The sequence below is a fragment of the Rhinatrema bivittatum genome, chromosome 9 (genome assembly GCF_901001135.1).
Source record: "Rhinatrema bivittatum chromosome 9, aRhiBiv1.1, whole genome shotgun sequence".
NCBI classification, from domain to species: domain Eukaryota; kingdom Metazoa; phylum Chordata; class Amphibia; order Gymnophiona; family Rhinatrematidae; genus Rhinatrema; species Rhinatrema bivittatum.
The window spans coordinates 253,919,415-253,939,787 of record NC_042623.1 but is presented as its reverse complement, the minus strand read 5'-3'; the positions used below and the strand labels follow the sequence as shown (position 1 = coordinate 253,939,787).

The 20,373-nt window shown below is 47.7% G+C and overlaps 2 protein-coding genes across 3 annotated transcripts in view; one reads left to right on the top strand and one right to left on the bottom strand.

Annotated features, from left to right (window-relative positions):
- The window catches only part of MYNN (myoneurin), a 35,970-nt gene extending 17,188 nt beyond the window's left edge, over window positions 1–18,782 (top strand). The window contains exons 6-7 of one of the 2 annotated variants that reach the window (XR_003858610.1): window positions 11,173–11,313; window positions 16,730–16,814. Coding sequence is in view for 1 of the 2 variants with exons in the window: in XM_029615707.1 (XP_029471567.1) it covers window positions 16,730–16,816; window positions 17,170–17,432 (350 nt within the window). In the remaining variant the exon portion in view is untranslated. Of the gene's footprint in view, window positions 1–11,172; window positions 11,314–16,729; window positions 16,817–17,169 lie in introns of those variants that run through there. The other variant, XM_029615707.1, reaches the window with a different exon arrangement.
- Window positions 18,783–19,644: 862 nt separating this feature from the next.
- The window catches only part of LRRC34 (leucine rich repeat containing 34), a 91,044-nt gene continuing 90,315 nt past the window's right edge, over window positions 19,645–20,373 (bottom strand). The window contains exon 11 of the mRNA XM_029616536.1: window positions 19,645–19,843. Within this exon, the coding sequence (XP_029472396.1) occupies window positions 19,796–19,843 (48 nt within the window). The 3' untranslated portion in view covers window positions 19,645–19,795. The remainder of the gene's footprint in view (window positions 19,844–20,373) is intronic.

Sequence of the window (20,373 nt, the reverse complement as noted above, 5' to 3'; positions counted from 1 at the left end):
ATTGAGGTGGTAACCCTGTGCGATAATTGCTAGCACCCACTGATCTGAGGTGATCTGTTTCCAACGGTGGAAGAAGTGGAACAGTCGACCCCCCACAGGGATGTGTGGAAGAGGGAGATGGCATGTGCTCAATACAGGGAAGTCAAAGGCCCGCCGTAGGCCCAGGAGGTGGGGCTACAGTAGGTCTTTGCTTTCTCGGCTGACGAGGCTGAGGCCTGTTAGAGGACCGTGCAGGACGAGCCCTAGTTGACGGAGGGTAGTAGCGACGTGGTCGAAAGAATGACTTCTTAGAGTCCTTCTTTTGCGGTTGCTTGGAGGTCACCTCAGGTGGGACAGATGAGAGTTGTTTCAACGTCTCATGGTGGTCTTTTAAACTCCGCCACAATCTGTTGAATTTGCTCTCCAAACAAATTGTCGCCTAAGCAGGCAAATCAGAAGACGATCTTGGACTCTGGGCGAAGGTGGATGACTTTAACCAAGCCCAACGTCTGGCTGAGATGGCTGTGGCTGAAACCTTTGTGGAAGCATCGAATATGTCATAGGCAGTCCTAATCTCGTGCTTCCCTGCCTCAAATCCCTGTGAAGAAGGGCTTGAAGCTGTGGTTGGTATTGGTCCGGCAACGTGTCAGCATAGTCTTGCATCTGCTTAAAAATGGCTCTGTTGTATTGAGTCATGTAAAGTTGATATGAAGCTATGCGTGAAATCAACATAGCTCCATGATACACTTTCGTCCTACACTATCCAGGAACTTGTTGTCCCTGGTAGGTGGGGGTAGAAGAATGCGGCTTAAGACGCTGGCCTTCTTCTGCGCGGACTCAACCACAACAGAGCGATGATCCAGTTGAGGTTTTTGGAAACCTGGTGCTGACTGGACAAGGTATGTGGAGTCAGCTTTCTTGTTAACTGGTGACACCGATGAAGGAGATTCCCAGTTTTTCTTGAGCAGATCCAAAAACACCTGGTGTATAGGGATGGAAGCGATGATTTTTGGAGCATCCAGAAATTGAAGTAGTTCCATCATCTGGTGTCTGTCATCAGCTCAGATGTAGTTGAAAAGGTACAACTTCTGACATCTCTTTCACAAAATTAATGAAAGATAGATCCTCAGGAGGAGATCTTTTTCTACTCTCTGTAGGAGATGGTGGCGAAGGCAGATCTGTGTCAGAAGAGGTATCATCATCATCATCACCCCAGGTATCGTAGGGATCATGTGTGGCTTGTAGCCCTGATGGACCTGGCTGAGGCTCTGAAGGCATCGATGGAAACAGAGGTGGAATCGGTGCGGTAGGTGGAACCAGAAATGGCATCGATGGCTTCGGTGCTGCCGATGGAATCGGTGCCTGGCACGGAATCGATGGAGCCGAAGGATAAATCGGTGGAGATATACCAGAAGGTACCGATGGAACTACCCCGGAAGGGGGAATTCGAAACGGTGTTTCTCCTGCCGATGAGAAACCAGTCGGAGACGGTGGTGTTGTCGATGGCACTGGAATCACCGATGGAAGGGCCGTCATGAGTGCCTCCATGCGGCTCAGTAGCGGTGCTAGCGCTTGTATCAACGGCTCTGTGGTCGGTTCCCTCCTCGGTGGCGAAGCCGGCGTCGGTGCCGGGGGCGGCACTGGAACCGGTGCCGGAGACGGTGCCAATGGAGGTTGTAATTTCTTCATCGCTTTCTCGATGGCCTCCTGGACCAGCCGGTCCAGTTCTGCCCGGAGACCAGGGGTAACCATACCCGGCTCGACGGGAGAGGGAGGCTGAGGCAGGGCCGGAGGGACCACCGTAACCAGTGGGATCACGGCCCCCACACCCCGAGAGGGGAGGGTTTCCTCGATGCCGGCGAACGACAAGTCTGACTGGCTGCGGACCCCTTCTGTCACCGGCTGCGCTCATCCCCGGAACGCGACACCACCTCCTGCCTCCTCACAGCCCTTGAAACGCCGCCATGCTCCTCTGTCTTCTATAGGCACTTGCCTATTCTTCAAGGCCTTGCAACAGGAAACTCTCCAGCCAGTGGCCAATGACGACATCTCGCAGCTGGGTATTTAAACCCCAGTCATGCAATGAACTATGCCTTAGCAAAAGGTCCACCTACTGCTGTTGTAGTGTGTGTTGCTTGTTCCTACTCATCAAGCCCATCCTTGCCTAGACCAGCCTTACCTCAATCTATCCACTCTTGCCTTGCCTTTCCAGCCATCCCTCTGTGTCAGTCCGGTCTGTTCGCGGCTTCTTTGTCGGTGGCTCGGCTTGAGCAGAGGTCGATGGCTGTGGATCCTCGACAGGCCGAGACTTATGCCGTCGATGGCGGTGCTTTTCTTTCCGATCCCTCGCCCATCCGGGAAGGGACGGGAGTCGACGGCCGAGAAGCGATCGATGGCGGACGGTCACCGGAGGGTTGACGATGATGGTACAACTTCGGTGCCGGTTCCGATGACGTCGATGCTATCGATGGCGTTGGTGCATGGAAGAGGAGCCCCATCTTCTCCATCCTGGCTTTGCGACCCTTGGGTGTCATTAAGGCACATTTGGTGCAAGTCAGGACATCATGCCCACTACCCAAACACATTACACAAACCCTGTGGGGGTCTGTGATGGACATAGTCCGGGTACAATCCGGACAACGACGGAACCCCGTTGCCATGGCTGGAAGCCAAAATTTAGGCTGGGGATCGGTAAGTGCCCACAGGCCTCGAGGGCCAAATTCGACGGCAGTCGATGGAAGAAGGCAAAAAACTTACCGGGTTCCGTAAGATGACTAAAAAATTTGTCGAAGGGAGACCCCTGAGGGGCAAATTTTCTTAGGAAATTAATTTCCAAATTCCTGTCAGGAACGTGGTAGAGAGCTCCTTTCACCGCGTGGCAACTGCTGCGCGGAAAAAAAGAAGACTGAAGGGAGACCCTGCTGGCTGCAGGGTCAGTGCCTTGCTGGGCATGCCCAGTAGGGGCCAGTCAAAGTTCTGTTTAAACTTTGACAGAAGTTTTCCGTGTTGGGCACCATCCTCGATGTCACCCATTTGTGAGGACAACCATCCTGCTTGTCCTGTGAGAACAACCGTAGCTCTAATGGATACATGCAACAGGATGTCCTGCTTAGCAGTGAACTCTTGAAGTGGGCAGTGTCAATTATTGTGTTAATTTCTGCTCCTGCCTGCCCTACTGGGGAAAAGCTCCTCACCCCTCATAGTTTAGCATACTTTTTTTTTTTTTTGCCTCAACTTTATAAATACACAAAAAAGTGGAGCTTTTTTTTTTTAGTATCTCGTGCAGGGGTGGAAACATTTTCTAAGAACTTGAGCACTGGAAAAATATTCTGGAATGAAGGGTCCATTCATTCTGTCTGGAACTTCTAGTTTATTTTTATTTTTTCACTTTTATTTGTTAGGTTAATTAAATAGGTTATACATTTAAGTGGGGTACAACAAAAATTAATATAAATCAGCAACAAAACACAGTACAAGAAATAGCAAATTATATGAATATCATACAAATTTTTAAAAGTATGAAACTGTAAGCTCTAATTTTCATTAAGTCCTTCTGAAATTGGAAACCAGACCCAGCTAATATGCTTGTAATAAAAAATTACTACTTAAGTGATTTCCTTTTTCCTTAATTCGACAGATTCAAAACTAGTGGGTTATGCACCTCTATCAGCAGATGGAGACTGAGCAAACTGATGTTGCAGTATATATACTTCTGCGGTGCATCAACCTGCCGGTATTCTCTTCAAAAGCCAACTGTGGAGAAGCTAGCCAAAAACTTGATAACCATTTCAGTACTCAACCATCACGAAACACTGAACTCAAGTAAAGAATGTATGAACACTAATCTAGGGACTGGATGAACACTTACCAGTAATCCCTGGAACACATAGCCACACAGGAGGACCATAACAATCATTCAGCAGCCAAGGGTAGGAAGCTGAATCCATCTGTCTGAATTAAGGAGAAGGAAATTATCAGGTAAGAAGTAATTTCTCATTTCCTAGCACTCAGATGGATTCAGGACCAGTGGGATGTATCCAAGCTACTCCCGAATAGGGTGGGAGGCTGCCCGTGGTCTAGTCAAAACTGCACGTGTAAAGGCTGCATCCTCCCAGGCTTGACATCCAGATGATGATACCTGGAAAAAGTGTATAACGAGGACCATGTCATAGCTCGGCTAATGTCAACGGGAGACAAGTTTCACTTCCGCCCATGACACTGCCTGAGCCCTAGTGGAATGAGCTCTAACCTGATTAGGTAATGGCTTTCCAGCATCAACATATGCAACCGTGACTACCTCCTTAATCCAGCAAGCTATGGTAACCCACGAAGCTGGCTCTCCCTACCTATACCGCCGTGTGGACAAACAGGCGATCCACCTTTCGGAAAGGTTTAGAAACCTCCAGGTATCTCATGACGTGTATTTTGACATCCAAAGGACACAACAGGCGATATTTTTCCACATCTCTTTCCCTATGCAGAGATGGCAAGGAAATGACTGATTAAAGTAAAAATCTGAAACCACTTTAGGCGAAAAAGAAGGAACAGTACGCAGCTGTATCTCCCCTGGAGTCACCCGAAGGAACGGCTGCTGGCAAGATGAGGCCTGCGGCTCAGAAATTTGGCATGCAGAACATTATGCCACCAAAACGGTTTTCAAGTTCAGTAACCGCAATGAAAGGCTATGCAACGGTCAAAACATAGGGCCCGCCAAGAAATCCCACACCAGATCAAGACTCCACAAGGAGTCCGGTAACCGCAAGGGAGGACGAAGATGTTTCACCCCCCCCAAACGGGCCACATCTGGATGAGCCAATAGATTAACCATTCACCTCGCCCCTGAAACAGGCAAGAGCCACTACCTGTACCTTCAAGGTATTAAGGGCCAACTCTTTATTCAATCCATCCTGCAAAATTTCCAAAATGAGTGGGATCTTAACTGAACAAGGAAGCACTCCTTGATCTTCCCACCAAGCCTCAAAACACTTGCCAAACCTGCACATAGGCTAAGAACATAAAAAATGCCATACTGGGTCAGACCAAGGGTCCATCAAGCCCAGTATCCTGATTCTAGCAATGGCCAATCTAAGTCACATATACCTAAACATTAGATCACAAGCTACTATTGCTTATTAATTACCGTAATAGTTTATGGATTTAACCTAGGAACTTATCCAAACCTTTTTTTAAACCCAGTAACATTAACTGCTGAAACCACATCCCCTGACAATGAATTCCAGAGTTTAACTATGTGCTGAGTGAAAGAATTTTCTTTGATTTTTTTTTTTTTTTTTTTTAAATGAGCTACTTGATAACTTCATGGACTCCCCCTGGTCCTTCTGTTATCTGAGAGAGTAAATGAACAAGGTAATGTAAATTGGTTAAGTCCTTTCATGATTTTGTAGACTTCTATCATATTCCCCCTCAGTCATCTCTTCCCCAAACTGAACAGCCCTAACTTCTTTAGCCTTTCCTCATAGGGCAGCCGTTCCATGCCCCATATTTTGGTGGCCCTTCTCTGCACTTTCTCCAGTGCAGCTATATCCTTTTTGAGATGCGGTGACCAGAATTGCCACAGTATTAAAGGTGAGGTCTCACCATGGAGCAATAATCAAACATTGACATCCTCTGTTTTATTTTCCATTCCTTTCCTAATAATTCCTAACATTCTGCTTGCTTTTGTGATCACCACAGCACACTGGGCCAACTATTTCAAATGTATTGTCCACTAACGCCTAGATCCATCTTGGATGGTAACTCCTAAGATAGAACCTAACATTGTGTAACTACAGCAAGGATTATTTTTCCCTATATGCATCACTTTGCACTTGTCAACATTAAACTTTTTCTGCCATTTGGAAGCCCAGTCGTCCAGCCTCACAAGGTCCTCCTGCAATTCCTCGGTCTGCTTGAGATTTAACTACTCTGCATAATTTTGTGTCATCTGCAAATTTGATCCTCACTCATCATACCTCTTTCCAGATCATTTATAAATATATTAAAAAGCACCGGTCCAAATACAGATCCTTGAGGCACTCCACTGTTTACCTTTTTCCACTGGGAAAACTGACCATTTAATCCTTCTCTGTTTACTGACTTTTAACCAACTTGCAATCCACAAAAGGACATCGTGTGTAGAACTTTCCTGCTTGTAACAAGGTAGTAATCACGGCAGTAGAATATCCACGCTTCAGCAAGCGAGCCCTCTCAAGGGCCATACTGTAAGACAAAATTGTCAGATCTTCGTGAAGAACAGGTCCCTGCTGCAACAGATTTCCTGTGGAACGGAAAGCAGAAGAGAACCCTACCAGGAGCCTTTGCAGATCTGCATACTTTGGTCTCCTGGCCAATCCAGTGCCACCAAAAGCACCATCCCCCTGTGACCTTCGATCCTCCAAACTATTCTGCCCAACATGGGCCACGGGGGGGAAGGTATGCGGCAGCTTGTTCTCCGGTCAGACCTGCACGAGAGCATTGATACCCAAGGACTTTGGATCTTTCATGTGACTGAAGAATCGAGGAATCTTCGCATTATGAGAAGTTGCCAGCAGAAACAGAAGGCCCCAGTGACCCTCTATTAGCTGAATTCCTTATCTGACAATATCCATTCTCCTGGGTCCCAGACTCTCCCTGATGAGTCTGCTCTTACTTTGTCTTTTCTTGCAATGTGTGAGGCCAAGATCTCCTGAAGATGCACTTATGCCCATTCCATAAGTTGATCTATCTCCTGCGATGCTTGCTGGCTCTTGGTTCTTCCCTGTTGATTGATATAAGCCATCATTGTTGCCTTGTCCAACATTACGTGGACAGCATGACTCTGCTGCTGAAGTGCAAGCATGCCAACCAGACCGCCTGGGCTTCCAGCCGATTGATGTACCAGAGAGACTGTTCTGCATTCCAGCGCCCTTAAGCCATTAGTTCCTGACAGCTTCCCAACCCTGGAGCCTCACATCTGTCATGAGTACCAACAAGTCCGGCAATGTCAGGAAAACTCCCTTTCTCAGATCTGCTTGCAACTACCACTAGAGGTGAGAGCAGACTTCCATCGGCAGGTGGAGCTGAATTGAATAGCCCTGAAACTGTAGGTTCCAACGAGATAGGGAGTGCTGAAGAGGACACACACATATGCTTTCGCTGAAGGCACCACTTCCAGGGTGGCCGCCATCAAACAGAGTACCTGCAGATAGCACCACACTGTCAGGCTTATATTGTTCATCAAGAGATGCACCTGTCAACTTCTGAATGCGAGCTTCTGGCAGGAAATCTTTGCCTTGCTGCTTGTCAAACGAACACCCAGATATTCCAATTACTAAGTTGGCTGAAGACTATGCTTGGCTAGGTTCACCATTCAACTGGGCTCCTACAGCAGGGAGATCAGCTTGCGGTGCTCTTCCAGAGACTTGACCCAAATCAGCCAGTCGTCCAAATAATGGTGTACCAGGATCCATCCTTAACTCTGCGGCCACCACCATAACCTTGGAAAAAGTTCTGGGAGCAGTGGCCAAAATGAAAGGCAGTGTCCAAAACTAATGGCACCTCCAACACTGCAAAACAAAACAGTGGTGTTCCAATTGGATGGGGACTATGGGGGTACGCCTCGGACAGATCCAAGGAGGTCATTATCACTGAACACAATGTTTCCATGTGAAAATGAGTCGCCTGCAAAGGATGGTTGACCCCTTCGAGATCCAGGATGGGATGAAAGGAGTCCACCTTCTTGGGCACAACAAAATAAATGTAATATCAACCTGTATTCTTGAGATGTGGGTAGTGGAACTGTAGCCCTCCTCAGAGAGTGTACACTCCAGTGCCTGCTTATTTTGCAGGGAGGGCAGGGAGACACCATGAACATGTCCTGAGGAACCACTGCAAAACTCCAGCGCATATCCTTCTCGTATACCCTCAAGGACCTACTGATCCAATGTGATCTTGACCCACCTCTGATAGGGAGATGCCTCTCTCTTATCTCCTGTTCTTGGGGTTGGGTTGGCAATCCTTCGTTGGGATGCTCGGGAGGTTCCACTTTCTGAGCCCGTACCTCCGCTTGGGATGAAAGGCAGAGTCCTCTGAAAGGTCGCGCCTCTGTGAATACGAAACCGCTTGGAACCCCTGAGTTGACCCTTCATACCAAAAGGACACAGCGACTGCTTTTTATCCTCTGGGAACCGAGGCTTTCCCCCACTTACTGGCCAATTTCTCCAAATCTCTACCAAACACGAGTGAGACTTTTGAAAGGCAATTTCATAAGACTAGCTTTGGAGGTCGCACCGGCTGACCAATTTATCAGCCATAACTGACCCCTGGCCGCTATTACCAAAGTCATTCCTCTGGCCAAGGTAAGGACCAAATCGCAGCCCACATCTGCAAAAAATGCAGCGGTGGGTTCCATAATTGCCCTGGAAGCCACTCCAGAGTCGTCAACCTCTTGAGAGAGAAGCAAACGAGTGAGCCACCAGATAACAACAAGAGGTTATCTGCGGGGTCATTGTCACTGCTTCAAATGCTTGCTTAAGAATGGCCTCAATCCTCCTATCATGCACATCCTTCAAAGCCGCTCCTCTCTCCATGAGGATAGTCCATTTACAGACGGCACAGACCAGCGCATCCACTTTTAGAAAACACAGACTCTCGCACCACTGAATCCATGGGGTACAAGCCTTTCAAGGTCAGACACCCCCGTCCCCCTTTTGAAATTTGCCTCCAGGGTGTCCCATGTAAGAGCAATCAGTTCTTGAATGGCCTCCATAACAGGGAAAAAAACCGAAAGGCTTTACACACACAAACCAAAATGGGATTTTTCTTTGGCTCAGACATGGAATCTGCCCCAGGTACTCCCTGCATCTTCAACATCTGGGAAATCAGGGCTGGCAGTTAATCTCTATAAAGGAACCGTAACAGTCCTATACGGTTCCAGTCCTGGAAGAATTTCCTCATCCTCCAGAGAGTCAGGATAAGCCTCATCAGTGCCATGAGGGAGACTTGACAGGATTGGACGGGACTGAGGACTGCACCTGAAGAAAGGATTGCAATCCTTGAAAAGATTCTACCCAAGAAAAGACAGGGTCCATGCCAAAAACAGAAGGCACTTGTGTGGCACCCACTAAGCTGCCGTCCTCTGAGAGAGAAGTCCAGGGAGTTTCAAGGTCCGGCATCCCTCCTGACATGTCTTTTTAACCAGGCCATCATCAGGCTTGGTAAAATCAGAGGAAGATAATTCACCCTGAGCCTCTAAGCTGCGCCGGCACAAATTAGAGTGCACTCCAGGCTGAGATGCCCGAATATGACAGGCAGCTCAGAGGGAAAGACACAGGTTTCTTAACCACAGGTGCCATTAGTCCGTGAGCATGCTTAACATGTGACTAAAAATGTACGTCCAGCTGAATTTGCGCACAAAATTTAGGCGTCCCAAGTTGTATACTACAAAACTAGGTGCACTGTCACCACGCCAATCCTGGATGCACCGGCAGCATGCCCACAAACTGGGCACACAATTTGGATGCGCTTGCACGCACAGGCGGTCATGCAGAGGGCAGCTGAATGCGCAGAAAAAAAGCACACGAAGACACCGCCACAGCTTACCACGCGGTGCACAGAAAGAAGCCCAACTCTGAGGCCTAGGCTGCTCAACCCACCAGGCTGCTCAAGTCCCTTGCTCCCCATGGGAGCAGGAACAAATGCCGGAACGGTGTGCCAAGACTCTCTATTTTTTTTTTTTCTAAATTTTAACCTGAGCTCAGCCTTTCCTGGCTGAGTACAGATACTATCTCCGGCTGCGAGTGGGGAGAGGGCATATACTGTAACTGTTGTGCTCACCTTCCTGCACCTGGTGCCTTTTCAGCTGCTTAAATCAGCTGAAGACCCAGCTACCGGACCAAGGCACTCATCTGAGGGACCACAGAAATCACCTCAAATTCTCAACGGGGGGCAGGGACCATTAGGTATCACCGCAGGAGAGCGGGGCAACTCAAAGCTCCTATTAATTTTCCCCAAGTTTGAAGTAATCTCCAGTAGGGAAATGCACATCCACCATCTGCTGGAGACAGAATATTGGCAGGCTGATATCACTGTAGGAGTATATATATTGTCATGTCAGTTTGCTCCGTCTCCATCTGCTGGTAGAGGTGCATAACCCACTGGGTCCTGAATCCATTTGTCTGGGTGCTAGGATTCAGGACCCAGTGGGTTATGCAGCAGCTTGCAACAGTCTGATCCCTGGTCAGAAAGGACCTAACCTGATTGATCAGTCACAAGTACATAAAACATGTTTTACAAATCTGTTTAATTGAGGAATCCGTGTTAACTGATTATCCAAAATTACTCAACAATCCCTTAATTTATCTTTAACTAGGATCAAAATATCTTGTCCCATAGACAAATGGGTCATATCTTATCTTATGACCAGTCAGTAGGGCTTCATGTTTTGAAACATTAAGCTGTAATTTATTCTCTAACTATGATGAACAAGTGAAATATATTCACCCAGCTGTCTCAGCACCACAATACTGTAGGTACTTGGATGGAAAATATAGCAGAAGATCTGCATAGAACAAATAGTGAACTCCCAATTGGTGAAGCAGTTTACCAAGCGGGAGCAGATGCAAATAAAGAAGGGTAGATTATAGAGCCATGAGGATCTTTGGGCACAGCAGATGGTTGAGAAGAGTGATTGCCAATTATTACAAACTGGAATCTGTCATTTAAAAAAAATATTCAAACCAATTAATACCTTTTTTTTTTTTTCTCCAGTGAGGAAAGTCTCCTCCTTTCCCCTTTATCTTATTACTTTTCACCTGGGCTGGCAGCAAAAGCGGCCACACTTTGTGTAACTGGATAGATGACTGGTCTTCCCAGAGAGTTTACAAACTAACTCCCTGATTCACTAAGGCTTTTCTCTTCTGTGTCTATGGCAAAATATTTTGATGAATCAGGCCCTAAGTTTGTACCTGAGGCAATGGAGGGATAAAGGACTTGCCTAATGTTACAAGGAATGGCAGTGGGAGGCATGGGATTTGAACGCTGACTTCCCTGGTTCCTAGCCTGATCCCCCTAACCATCAGGCTTCTCCACTTTATTACAGCTATGGAACAGATAAATCCACCTTACCTAGAGATTATATTAATGTGATATCTACAAATAAAACAGCATAATACATCTAAAGTACTGTAGTTCTGATTTGTTGTTTTCAATTAGCAGCTATGTTTGAAGAGATGGTTGAGGACTGGATTTACCTCTTGTGCACACATAACTGATTGATGGATCTGCTGTGTCTGGGCAACCCTCGCTGTTCTACCTGTGTGACACTGTCCTATCACACCCGCCTCTTAAAGGCGCATGGTAGGGCTGCCAATGATTCTATTTTACAGTACTCCACATGACTCTCAGTCTTTAAGAGACCATATTTGAGGAGATGCCACCAATCAGGCTGAGCGGTGATTGGGGCAGAAGATAGGGGGCCCCCCCCCTTTTACATGGCACCCCTAGTTCCCTGTACATACCTGGATCAGTCCAAACTGCTGGGTTTTGCCTATCTTCCTGCAGATGGAGACAGAGAAAAACTTTGAGAGTACCCCCTCTTAAGCCGGTGTGCTACCTGCAGCTCCTCAGTATTTCTCTGTTTCCAGCAGATGGAGGTGGTACAAAACCTGCGGTTCTGAGCCTGTGGGGGTTCTTAAAATAAATAAATATCCTCTATCCTTCCCTTAGGCTGTCAAGGTAGGACAAGAAATTCAGCAGTCCTCCCAGGGAGTTGGCAGGTCCTAGGAGGACCATCCTCCATGGTAGCAGGCTTCAAATAACTCGGGTTGGTGACCCGGTGGTGTCCTTCATTTGACCGCCAGGGTGATAGCCGGTGGTCTGGTTCCCTCCCCCCACCCATGGGGACCAGGAGCCTCTAAGCTCTCCTTGCTGGAGAAGAAAAAAATTGTGAGCTTCGACTGTCAGTGCTTGGAGTAGCAGATATTGCCGGTGCGACTGACCTTCGAGGGTCAGGTCGCACTGAAGTGCCGTGCTTGGCATTTTATTTCCCGGGTCCCGCTCCGTGGTGTGCTGGGGGATTGATGGCAGCGTCCGCGCAGGCTCTTACGACGCTTGGTATGCCACATGGTGCTGCTTGTGAGGCCTGCAGGGAGCAGACTCGGTGACTCTCTCCTATTCAGGTCTCTGTGCGTGCTGCCTTCCTGGTGGGGAGGGCTCCTCCAGTGCGGCGGCAGGTCCAAAGGCCAGGCCCCATGACGCAAGTAGGGCTGTCGGGAGGGAGAGCAAGACCATCCCATTCCCGCTGAGCGTGGGAACAGCGGTCACTTTGGATCCTATGCTGACTGGTTTAGAGACCTCTGGCAAGGGAGGGGAGTTCCCCCCCCCCCCCCCCCCCCCCCCCCCGTGCTATCGCTGGCAAGATCATCTGGAAGATCCAAAGGACACCCCTTTCAATCTCCCACTACCTCCCCCTGTTCCTCCAGTGGGGGATTTCCGGGGCCCGCTTGGTTTCTCAGCGGACTTTATTCTCCTGATGCGCCAGGCCCAGACCAGCAGCCCAGGGGGCCTCAGCATCCAGAGGGGCCACCCAGCAAATGGCCCAGGCGGCTGGAGCCACAAGGGGCAGTTTGAATTCAGAGAATTCATGACCCCTCCGATGGTCTTGCTGCGGCGGAGCCTGGGCTAGGGCAGGCCTTGGGCAAGGACCCTTTATCAGTTCCTGCACCTCCGGCGGGGGTGGACCTGGGAGATGAGACAGAGAAGAACTGTGCCCCTGGACGGCAACGATCCTAGGGTTGTTTGCCTTTTTCAGAGGGAGGAACTTGATCCTCTCAGTCTGCTTGTCCTGGCAGAGCTGGGAATTGTGGCACCTCCAGAGGACCCCAGCCTGGATAAGGTGGACCCGATCCTGGTGGGATTATGGGGCCCGGCTAAGACCGTTTTGTTTCCTGAGTTGTTCCAGCAACTCATGACTCCGGAAGCGGGTCTGCGAGTGGGTAGAGCTATGGACAAGCTGTACCCGTTACTCTGGAGGAGACCCTGGAGGTCCCATGATGGATACTTCGGTCCCCAAGAGGACCACAATTCTGGTGGCTGGGGCGACTGCCCTCAAGGATCTCCAGGACAGGAAGCTTGAGGTCCAACTTAAATGCATCTTTGAAGTCTCTGCTCTGGGGATCCGAGCGGCTGTTTGCAGCAGCCTTTCACTTAGGGTGGGCCTGAAATGGGTTCAGCAGCTCTTGAGTGTCAGGGACTTTCCTCCTCAGGAGTTGGCTCAGGCGGAGAGCCTAGAGGTGGCAGCCTATGGGGCAGATGCCTTATATGATCTTCTTCGGACCTTGTAGAACTATGGTGTCAGCTATATCAGCCAGGAGGCTCTTATGGTTGCACAATTGGTGGATGTTTCCTCAAAGGCGCAGTTTAGTGAACTCCCTTTCAAGGGAAAGTTCCTCTTTGAGGACTTGGAGCAACTAACCAAATTTCTGACTGAAAATATAGTGCACAAGTTGCCAGAAGATAAGCCGAAGGGGTCTAGGGGGTTCCCCCCAACCTGCTCTTGCTTTAGGGGCCAGCGGCGTTTTCGCCAAAATAGAGCAGTGGGCACAGGCCAGCAACAAACCTCGGGGAGGTCTCGGTCCTGGTCGTAGTCCTTTCGTGGTCGTCGAGCTGGCCAAGGAACCCTCGTAGCCAAATTTTCACAATAAGTTGCAGCTGCCCATTCCTCGTACCAGTCATCGGGGACGAGACTCCCTTTTCCTCAAGGAATGGGCCAAGATAACATCTGATCAGTGGGTACTCTATCATTGCTCACGGCTATGCTTTAGAACTTGCTCATCCTCTTAGAGACCTCTTTCTGATCTCTCTCTCCGTGTGGCTCCCTGGCGAAACGACGAATATTCAGTCAGACCATCCATCGGCTGGCGTCCCTGGGGGCTGTTGTTCCCATTCCCCCAGGGAACGGGGGACGGGATGTGATTCCATTTACTTTGTGGTACCGAAGAAGGAAGGGTCCTTCCGTCCCATTCTGGATCTAAAGAAGGTGAACAGGACCCTCAAGGTCCTGTACTTCCGTATGGAGACCTTGTGCTCTGTTATCGCAGCAATGCGCGAGGGGGAGTTCTTGGCTTCTCTCAATCTGACAGCATATCTGTACATAGGAATCTGTCGATCATCAAATTTCTTCGCTTCATGACCCTTGGCCCGCATTTCCAGTTCTGCGCTCTTCCTTTCGGACTTGCGATGGCTCTTCGTACTTTCACCAAGGTGATGATGGTGGTAGCAGTGGCCCTTCACAAGTCCACCCTTACTTGGACGACTGGCTCATTTGGGCAAAGTCGGAAGCACTCTTCAAGCAGGCAGTAGTTGTGATTGTGCATCGCCTTGGATGGGTGGTCAACCAGGCCAAGAGTCACCTGCATCAGTCTCAGGTCCTGGACTTCTTGGTGTGCGGGTGGGCAAGGCCTTTCTCCCGGACGAAAGAGCCATAAAGCTGCGGTCTCAAGTTCAGCACCTTCTGGAAACATGGGTTCCCAGAGTCTAGGATTACTTGCAGGTTATGGGATCCATGGCATCCACTCTAGAGTTGGTACAGTGGGCATTTGCTCATATGAGACCCTTGCAGAGGGCGTTGTTGTCCCAGTGGCATCCTATGTCGGAGGAGTTTCAAGTTCCCTTACCACTCACCGAGCCTTCCATGTCCAGTCTCGGTTGGTGGGTGGCGCAAGAACACTTAGCGCACGGAGTGGATCTCGAGGTACCTCAGTGGGTGATGGTGGCAACGGATGCCAGTCTTGCCGGATGGGGAGCTGTGAAATCTTTCAGTCAGTGGTCTATCAATCGTCTCGAGGCGAGTTTGGTGCGCTTGGCGTGGCAAAGTTTCCTCCTGCTCTTGCGCACCTGGGCAGTGCAAGTACTGTCAGATAATGCAACGGCAGTGGCCTACATCAGCCGTCAGGGCAGGACCAGGAGTCACCCGGTGGCCACGGAGGCAGCTCAGCTAATGGACTGGGTGGAGCAGAATCCGGACATGCTGGCTGCATCGCACATAGTGGGGACCGATAACATGCAGGTGGATTTTCCGAGCCATCAGAGGCTAGACCCCCGGAGAGTGAGCGCTCTCAGATGAGGCCATGCAACTCGTCTCTCGCAGTTGTGGGAGGTTCCCCCATCTGGACTTGATGGTGACACTCAAAATTGCTAAGGCCCCACGCTTCTTCAGCTGCCGGAGGGAACACAGAGCAGAAGGGGTGAATGCCCTGGTCTTCCTGTGGCCAAAAACAATCCTGCTTTGTGTTTCTTTTGTGGTCTCTGATAGGAAAAATTCTTTGGAGAATAGAGGTTCATCCTGGTCCAGTGATTTTAGTAGCCCCAGAGTGGTCCTGAAGACCTTGGTTTGCAGACCTGGTTAATCTGGCATTGGACACTCCCCTGCACTTGGCTCATCTTCCGAATGTGCTGTGGTAAGGCCCCATATTTTTCGACCAGGCGGATCGCTTCTATCTAGTGGCCTGGCTTTTGAAAGGAGGCGGCTGAGGAGTAAAGGCTACCAGGATGACGTCATTACTACCCTGTCTCAGGCTCACAAGACGTCTATGTCCTTAACTTATGTCAGGGTTTGGAAAGTTTTCGAATCCTGATGTGAGAAGCAGAGAGTTCTTCTTCGTCAGGCCTTGATGTCCCAAATCCTGGCCTTTTTGCAGAAGGGCTTTATTAAGGGCTTGACATTTAATTCCATTAGAGTGCAGGTGGCGGCCCTGGGGTACCTCAGATGCAAGGTTCAGGGTGCGATCCTGACAGCACATCCTGAAGTGTTACATTTCCTTTGTGGTGTGAAACATATATTTGAATCCTCCAGTTCTGGTGAGTCCCTCATGGAGTCTTAATTTTAGTCCTTAAAGTCTTGTGCAAAGCTCCTTTTGAACCTCTTAAAGGACCTGACCCAGAAAACTGTGTTTTTTGTGGCAGTCTTCCAGTAGAAGAATGTCAGCGTTGCAAGCTCTCTCTTGCCAGGAGCCATTTTTTGCAGATTTCTGATTTGGGAGTCTCTATCAGAACGGTTCTCTCTTTTCTTCCGAAGGTGGTTTCAGCTGTAACACTGGAGTTGTCTGCGTAGGATAAGGATCCCCCTATACCCTCCTTCCAAGCATAAAAATAACTCCGAAAAGAATACCTCAGTGCCAGTGGACTCCCTAGAAACTGAAGACCCCCAATGGGCGGGTACCTGGACTGATCCAGGTACGTACAGGGAAAGGAAAATTAGTTCTTACCTGCTAATTTTCATTCCTGTAGTACCACGGATCAGTCCAGGTACCCGCCCATTGGGGGTCTTCAGTTTCTAGGGAGTCCACTGGCACTGAGGTATTCTTTTCGGAGTTATTTTTATGCTTGGAAGGAGGGTATAGGGGGATCCTTATCCTACGCAGACAACTCCAGTGTTACAGCTCTGGTGTATATAGTTGGAGTTAATTCTTCTTTGTCCTTTATTTGACATGCCTTTGTTTAAAGTTAAATTTTCGCTTGGATACTGTTTTTATACTGAGGAGCTGCAGGTAGCACACCGGCTTAAGAGGGGGTACTCTCAAAGTTTTTCTCTTGTCTCCATCTGCTGGAAGGGAGGCAAAACCCAGCAGTCTGGACTGATCCATGGTGCTACAGAAATGAAAATTAGCAGGTAAGAACCAATTTTCCTCTACTCTTCCTGGCAGGAATTCTAGATCCGGATGTTTCTAGTTAACTATTAAAATGACAGTCATTTTCTGAAATTCTTTTTTTTTAGGTGAAAGACCATTTGTATGTGACTTATGTGGAAATTCATACACAGATGTAAAAAATTTAAAGAAGCACAAAACAAAAAATCATAATGGTGAGTAATAGGATACTGTAGATTTGTGACTATCTGTCCTCTAAAATAAGTCACCAAATAACAACCTGTCAGCTGTTTGCACATACTGGTGTACTATGTCAGACATGTTTTTATTGAATGTATAATGAAAGCATCCCACCAGAGCTGAATTAAGCTCTGTATTCTCATTGAGCTTTCCTTTTATGATGTGCAGGCAGCTGTGTAATAAATAACTGCTGTTTAGGGACAACACTATACAATTCTATCTTTAGTTAATCTTCCTTTCAGTTGACTCTCTATTTTTAATATGAACTTTCCCCTAACTATGTCCTCCCCTACCCCCCTCTCTTTTTTTTTTTTTTTTTTCCTTTAAGGATGTGAGAAAAACACAGTTTCCAATATGGCTGACAACTCTTTCAGCGAGCAAGCCTCCACGCAGAAAAGCCCATTACCAGATCCTACCGACCTGAAACCTTCTGATATCTCTCTACCCCTTGCTCTTCCACTTGGGACAGAGGACCAGCAGATGCTGCTGCCTGTGACTGATAACCAGCCCCTCTCAGTAGAAATGTTGCTGAGATCCTCTGCCACAGGCTACTCTGAGCCTCAGTACATATTCTTACAACAGTTGTACTGATGAAAAGTTGGATGTATGCAATATGGAACTGAGAAGGCCTATCTGCAACAAGGTCATAAGGATTCAGGTCACAATACTGCTCTTGCATTGGATTATGGTTTCGTCAACTGAGACAACACACAAGCATCTCTGTGCATTATACCCACTATGCTAACTTTCTTTTCTGTCACTTGTTAAGCTTTTGAGTCCTCGTAGGCTCACATTTATGTACTAAGACATCTTTTTTTAGTGTGTTGGTCCTTTAAAAGGTATCACAACTTAGCAAAACTATAGCCTTCTCCAGCTACTGTAGCATGAGCAGCAATGATCCAGCAACTTCCAGGTTACCAAGACATTCTGCTTTTCTGTGAAGCACAAAACTATCAGTGTTCATAGTAATATCTATAGTGGAAACCTGGCATCTTGTTGAGTGTGAGCCACTATTGAAGGGTAATGGCAGCTGTCCACATTTGGGTCAGATGTAGTACATTTTTCTCCTGTAGCTATAAAATGGGGGGGAAAACCCTTTAGTCCATCTGGCCCAATAACTGAGTGCACTGATCATGATGAGACAGCTGCTTCTCTGTTTTTCCCATTTTAATGTTAGAAGGTGTGAAAGTCTAGGAGAGTAAAAACCATTCCTTTTTGAAAAGGTAAACTTTTATCTTGTTACAAGCAAAAATAATTTAATTTTATGTAGCATCTTTCATCTAAGCAGTATCTCGTGCATTACAAATAAGGACTAATAGAACTGACAATGCAGCTTTATCAGAGATTGAAGGAATGCAGTTTTATGCCTTTTGAGGCATAAATCCAGTGGTGACCACAAAAATAATAATTTGATAAGCTTTAAAGAGGGCTCCAAACCTTTAAAAGGGATTTCAGCTTGACTGACTACCACAGTCCTAACTGAAGAAAATTAAAGCAGACATACAAGTTAAAGTATTAATTCCTGTGTGCAGAACCTGGCACCCAGCTGGAATGTTTCTGCATGTTCACTTATTTCAGGTGGTATGAAATGTGGTAAACAATTTTTTTTATAATAGATTCATCTTTTTAGAAATTTAGGACTAATATGTGCCCACTGACTTCCCAGCCAGTCTGATGAGTGTACACTCAAGTGGCCTTTATTTAAGACTTTCTCCATTTAGATGCCTATGCAAAAAGTCTTTTATTGAATGAGGCCCAAACGTTTCAAGCTGGATGCTAGCAATCGGGGCAGAGCTGGAGATTGATTAGAGAACGGCAGTGCTGCGAAAGTGTAACCTCAAGTAGAGTCATGAGAATTACAAGTTCTTACCATGATTCCCTTATTTAAATGAAATCTGTCTTTTCTTATGCAATAAAAAGGGTTTGGTGCTTTTTGAGACATCAGAAGACTAATAAATGCAGAAGCAGTGTGTGTGAAATAGTATGTGAACCCCTCGTTTCCTTAGCACAATTAATTGGCTAATTAGGATAAGATATTTAAAAAAGGGGTAGTAAGTAAACTGCCTTCCAGAATAAATCTGCATAACTGAGTTTGGGCATCCTGTCCTAGCTAAAGGTCTAAAAGGTTTTGTCTTGTCTTTATCATAAAAATATATTCCCAAATGCATAAAAATAATAAACAAAATAATTGAATATATGTGAATGAAGAGACAGGTATCTACCTTATAAATGGGCTCTGACCGGCCCGCAAATGCGCAGTAGAGAGCAGCTCTACCGCGCATGCGCGGGCGAGCACGGCGGTCAGAGCCGAGCGTGCCCAAAAAAAAATGGTGCAGGAGCGGTGGCGGCGAGAAGCAGGAGTGGGAGGAGTAGTAGCGGCGCCGCGCGGGAGGGACCCCCCCCCCGGAGATCTTCCGTCTCCCGGTTGTGGATGATCTGAAAGGGGAGGGGATTGAGAGAGGGGGAGTGACTGAGGAGAGGGAGGTGAGGGGGAGGAAGGGGGGAGGGAGACTAGAGGGAGGAGGGAGAATGAGGGGGAGGGAGTGGGAAGGAAATGGACCGAAATTTTTTTTTTTAAATGTAGCCCGTTGTTACGGGCTTAACTGCTAGTCAGATATAAGGTGCCTAAAATGTCAATCCACCGTCTCATGCCCCCAATGGGCCACCAACGGTATCAGCTCTTATAGCACCATTGATTATAATCACATACCCACTCTCTTATACATATATCTTTTACTTTATTTTTATTTCTTTATCCAATTTCTCTTTAATTTTACAATTTTCATGAACAAATAAAATTGGATAATCAAATATGAGTAATTATATCAAGATACTTAGCTCGATCATAGGCGTATCGATATCCTCAATATTCAATACTGTATCATAAGTCACAAATTGCCCCCAACATGGACCATGTTTCGGCTAAAAATAGCCTTCATCAGGGGATTTTCTTTTTATACAGCTGTTGCCGCATCGCCACGACCCCTTCGTATCTCCATACCCTAAAATCAAAAACCATATAATTCATAACAATTTAAAACCACACCACATATTAGTGCCACAATCGAACATTCACACCTAAGGAAGAGTCTGGGTAGTTAGTTGGTCCAAGAGTCATCCTGGCCCATTCCAAGTGTTGGAATTTCTGAGAGCACGCTTCGTGCCCAGGGTCTGGGATTACCTACAGGCCCTTGGCTCCATGGTGTCCATGTTGGAGCTCGTGCCTTGGCGTTTGCTCATGTGGGACCTCTGCAGGCAGATCACTGGTTGGATCCATTATCAAAGCAGTTTTCAGCTTCCACTGCCACTTACGGAGTTAGCCGGATCCAGTCTCTCATGGTGGCTTGGTCGGGTCCATTTGTGTCGAGGGGTTGACTTGGAGCTTCCGCAGTGCTTAGTGGTTTCCCCGATGCCAGTCTCTCTGGTTGGGGAGCTGTTTGTCAAGATCAATTGGTGCAAGGTCAGTGGAGGAAGTGTCTTGGTCTTTCAACTGCTTAGAGATGAGAGCAGTGTGGTTGGCACTGTGTGCATT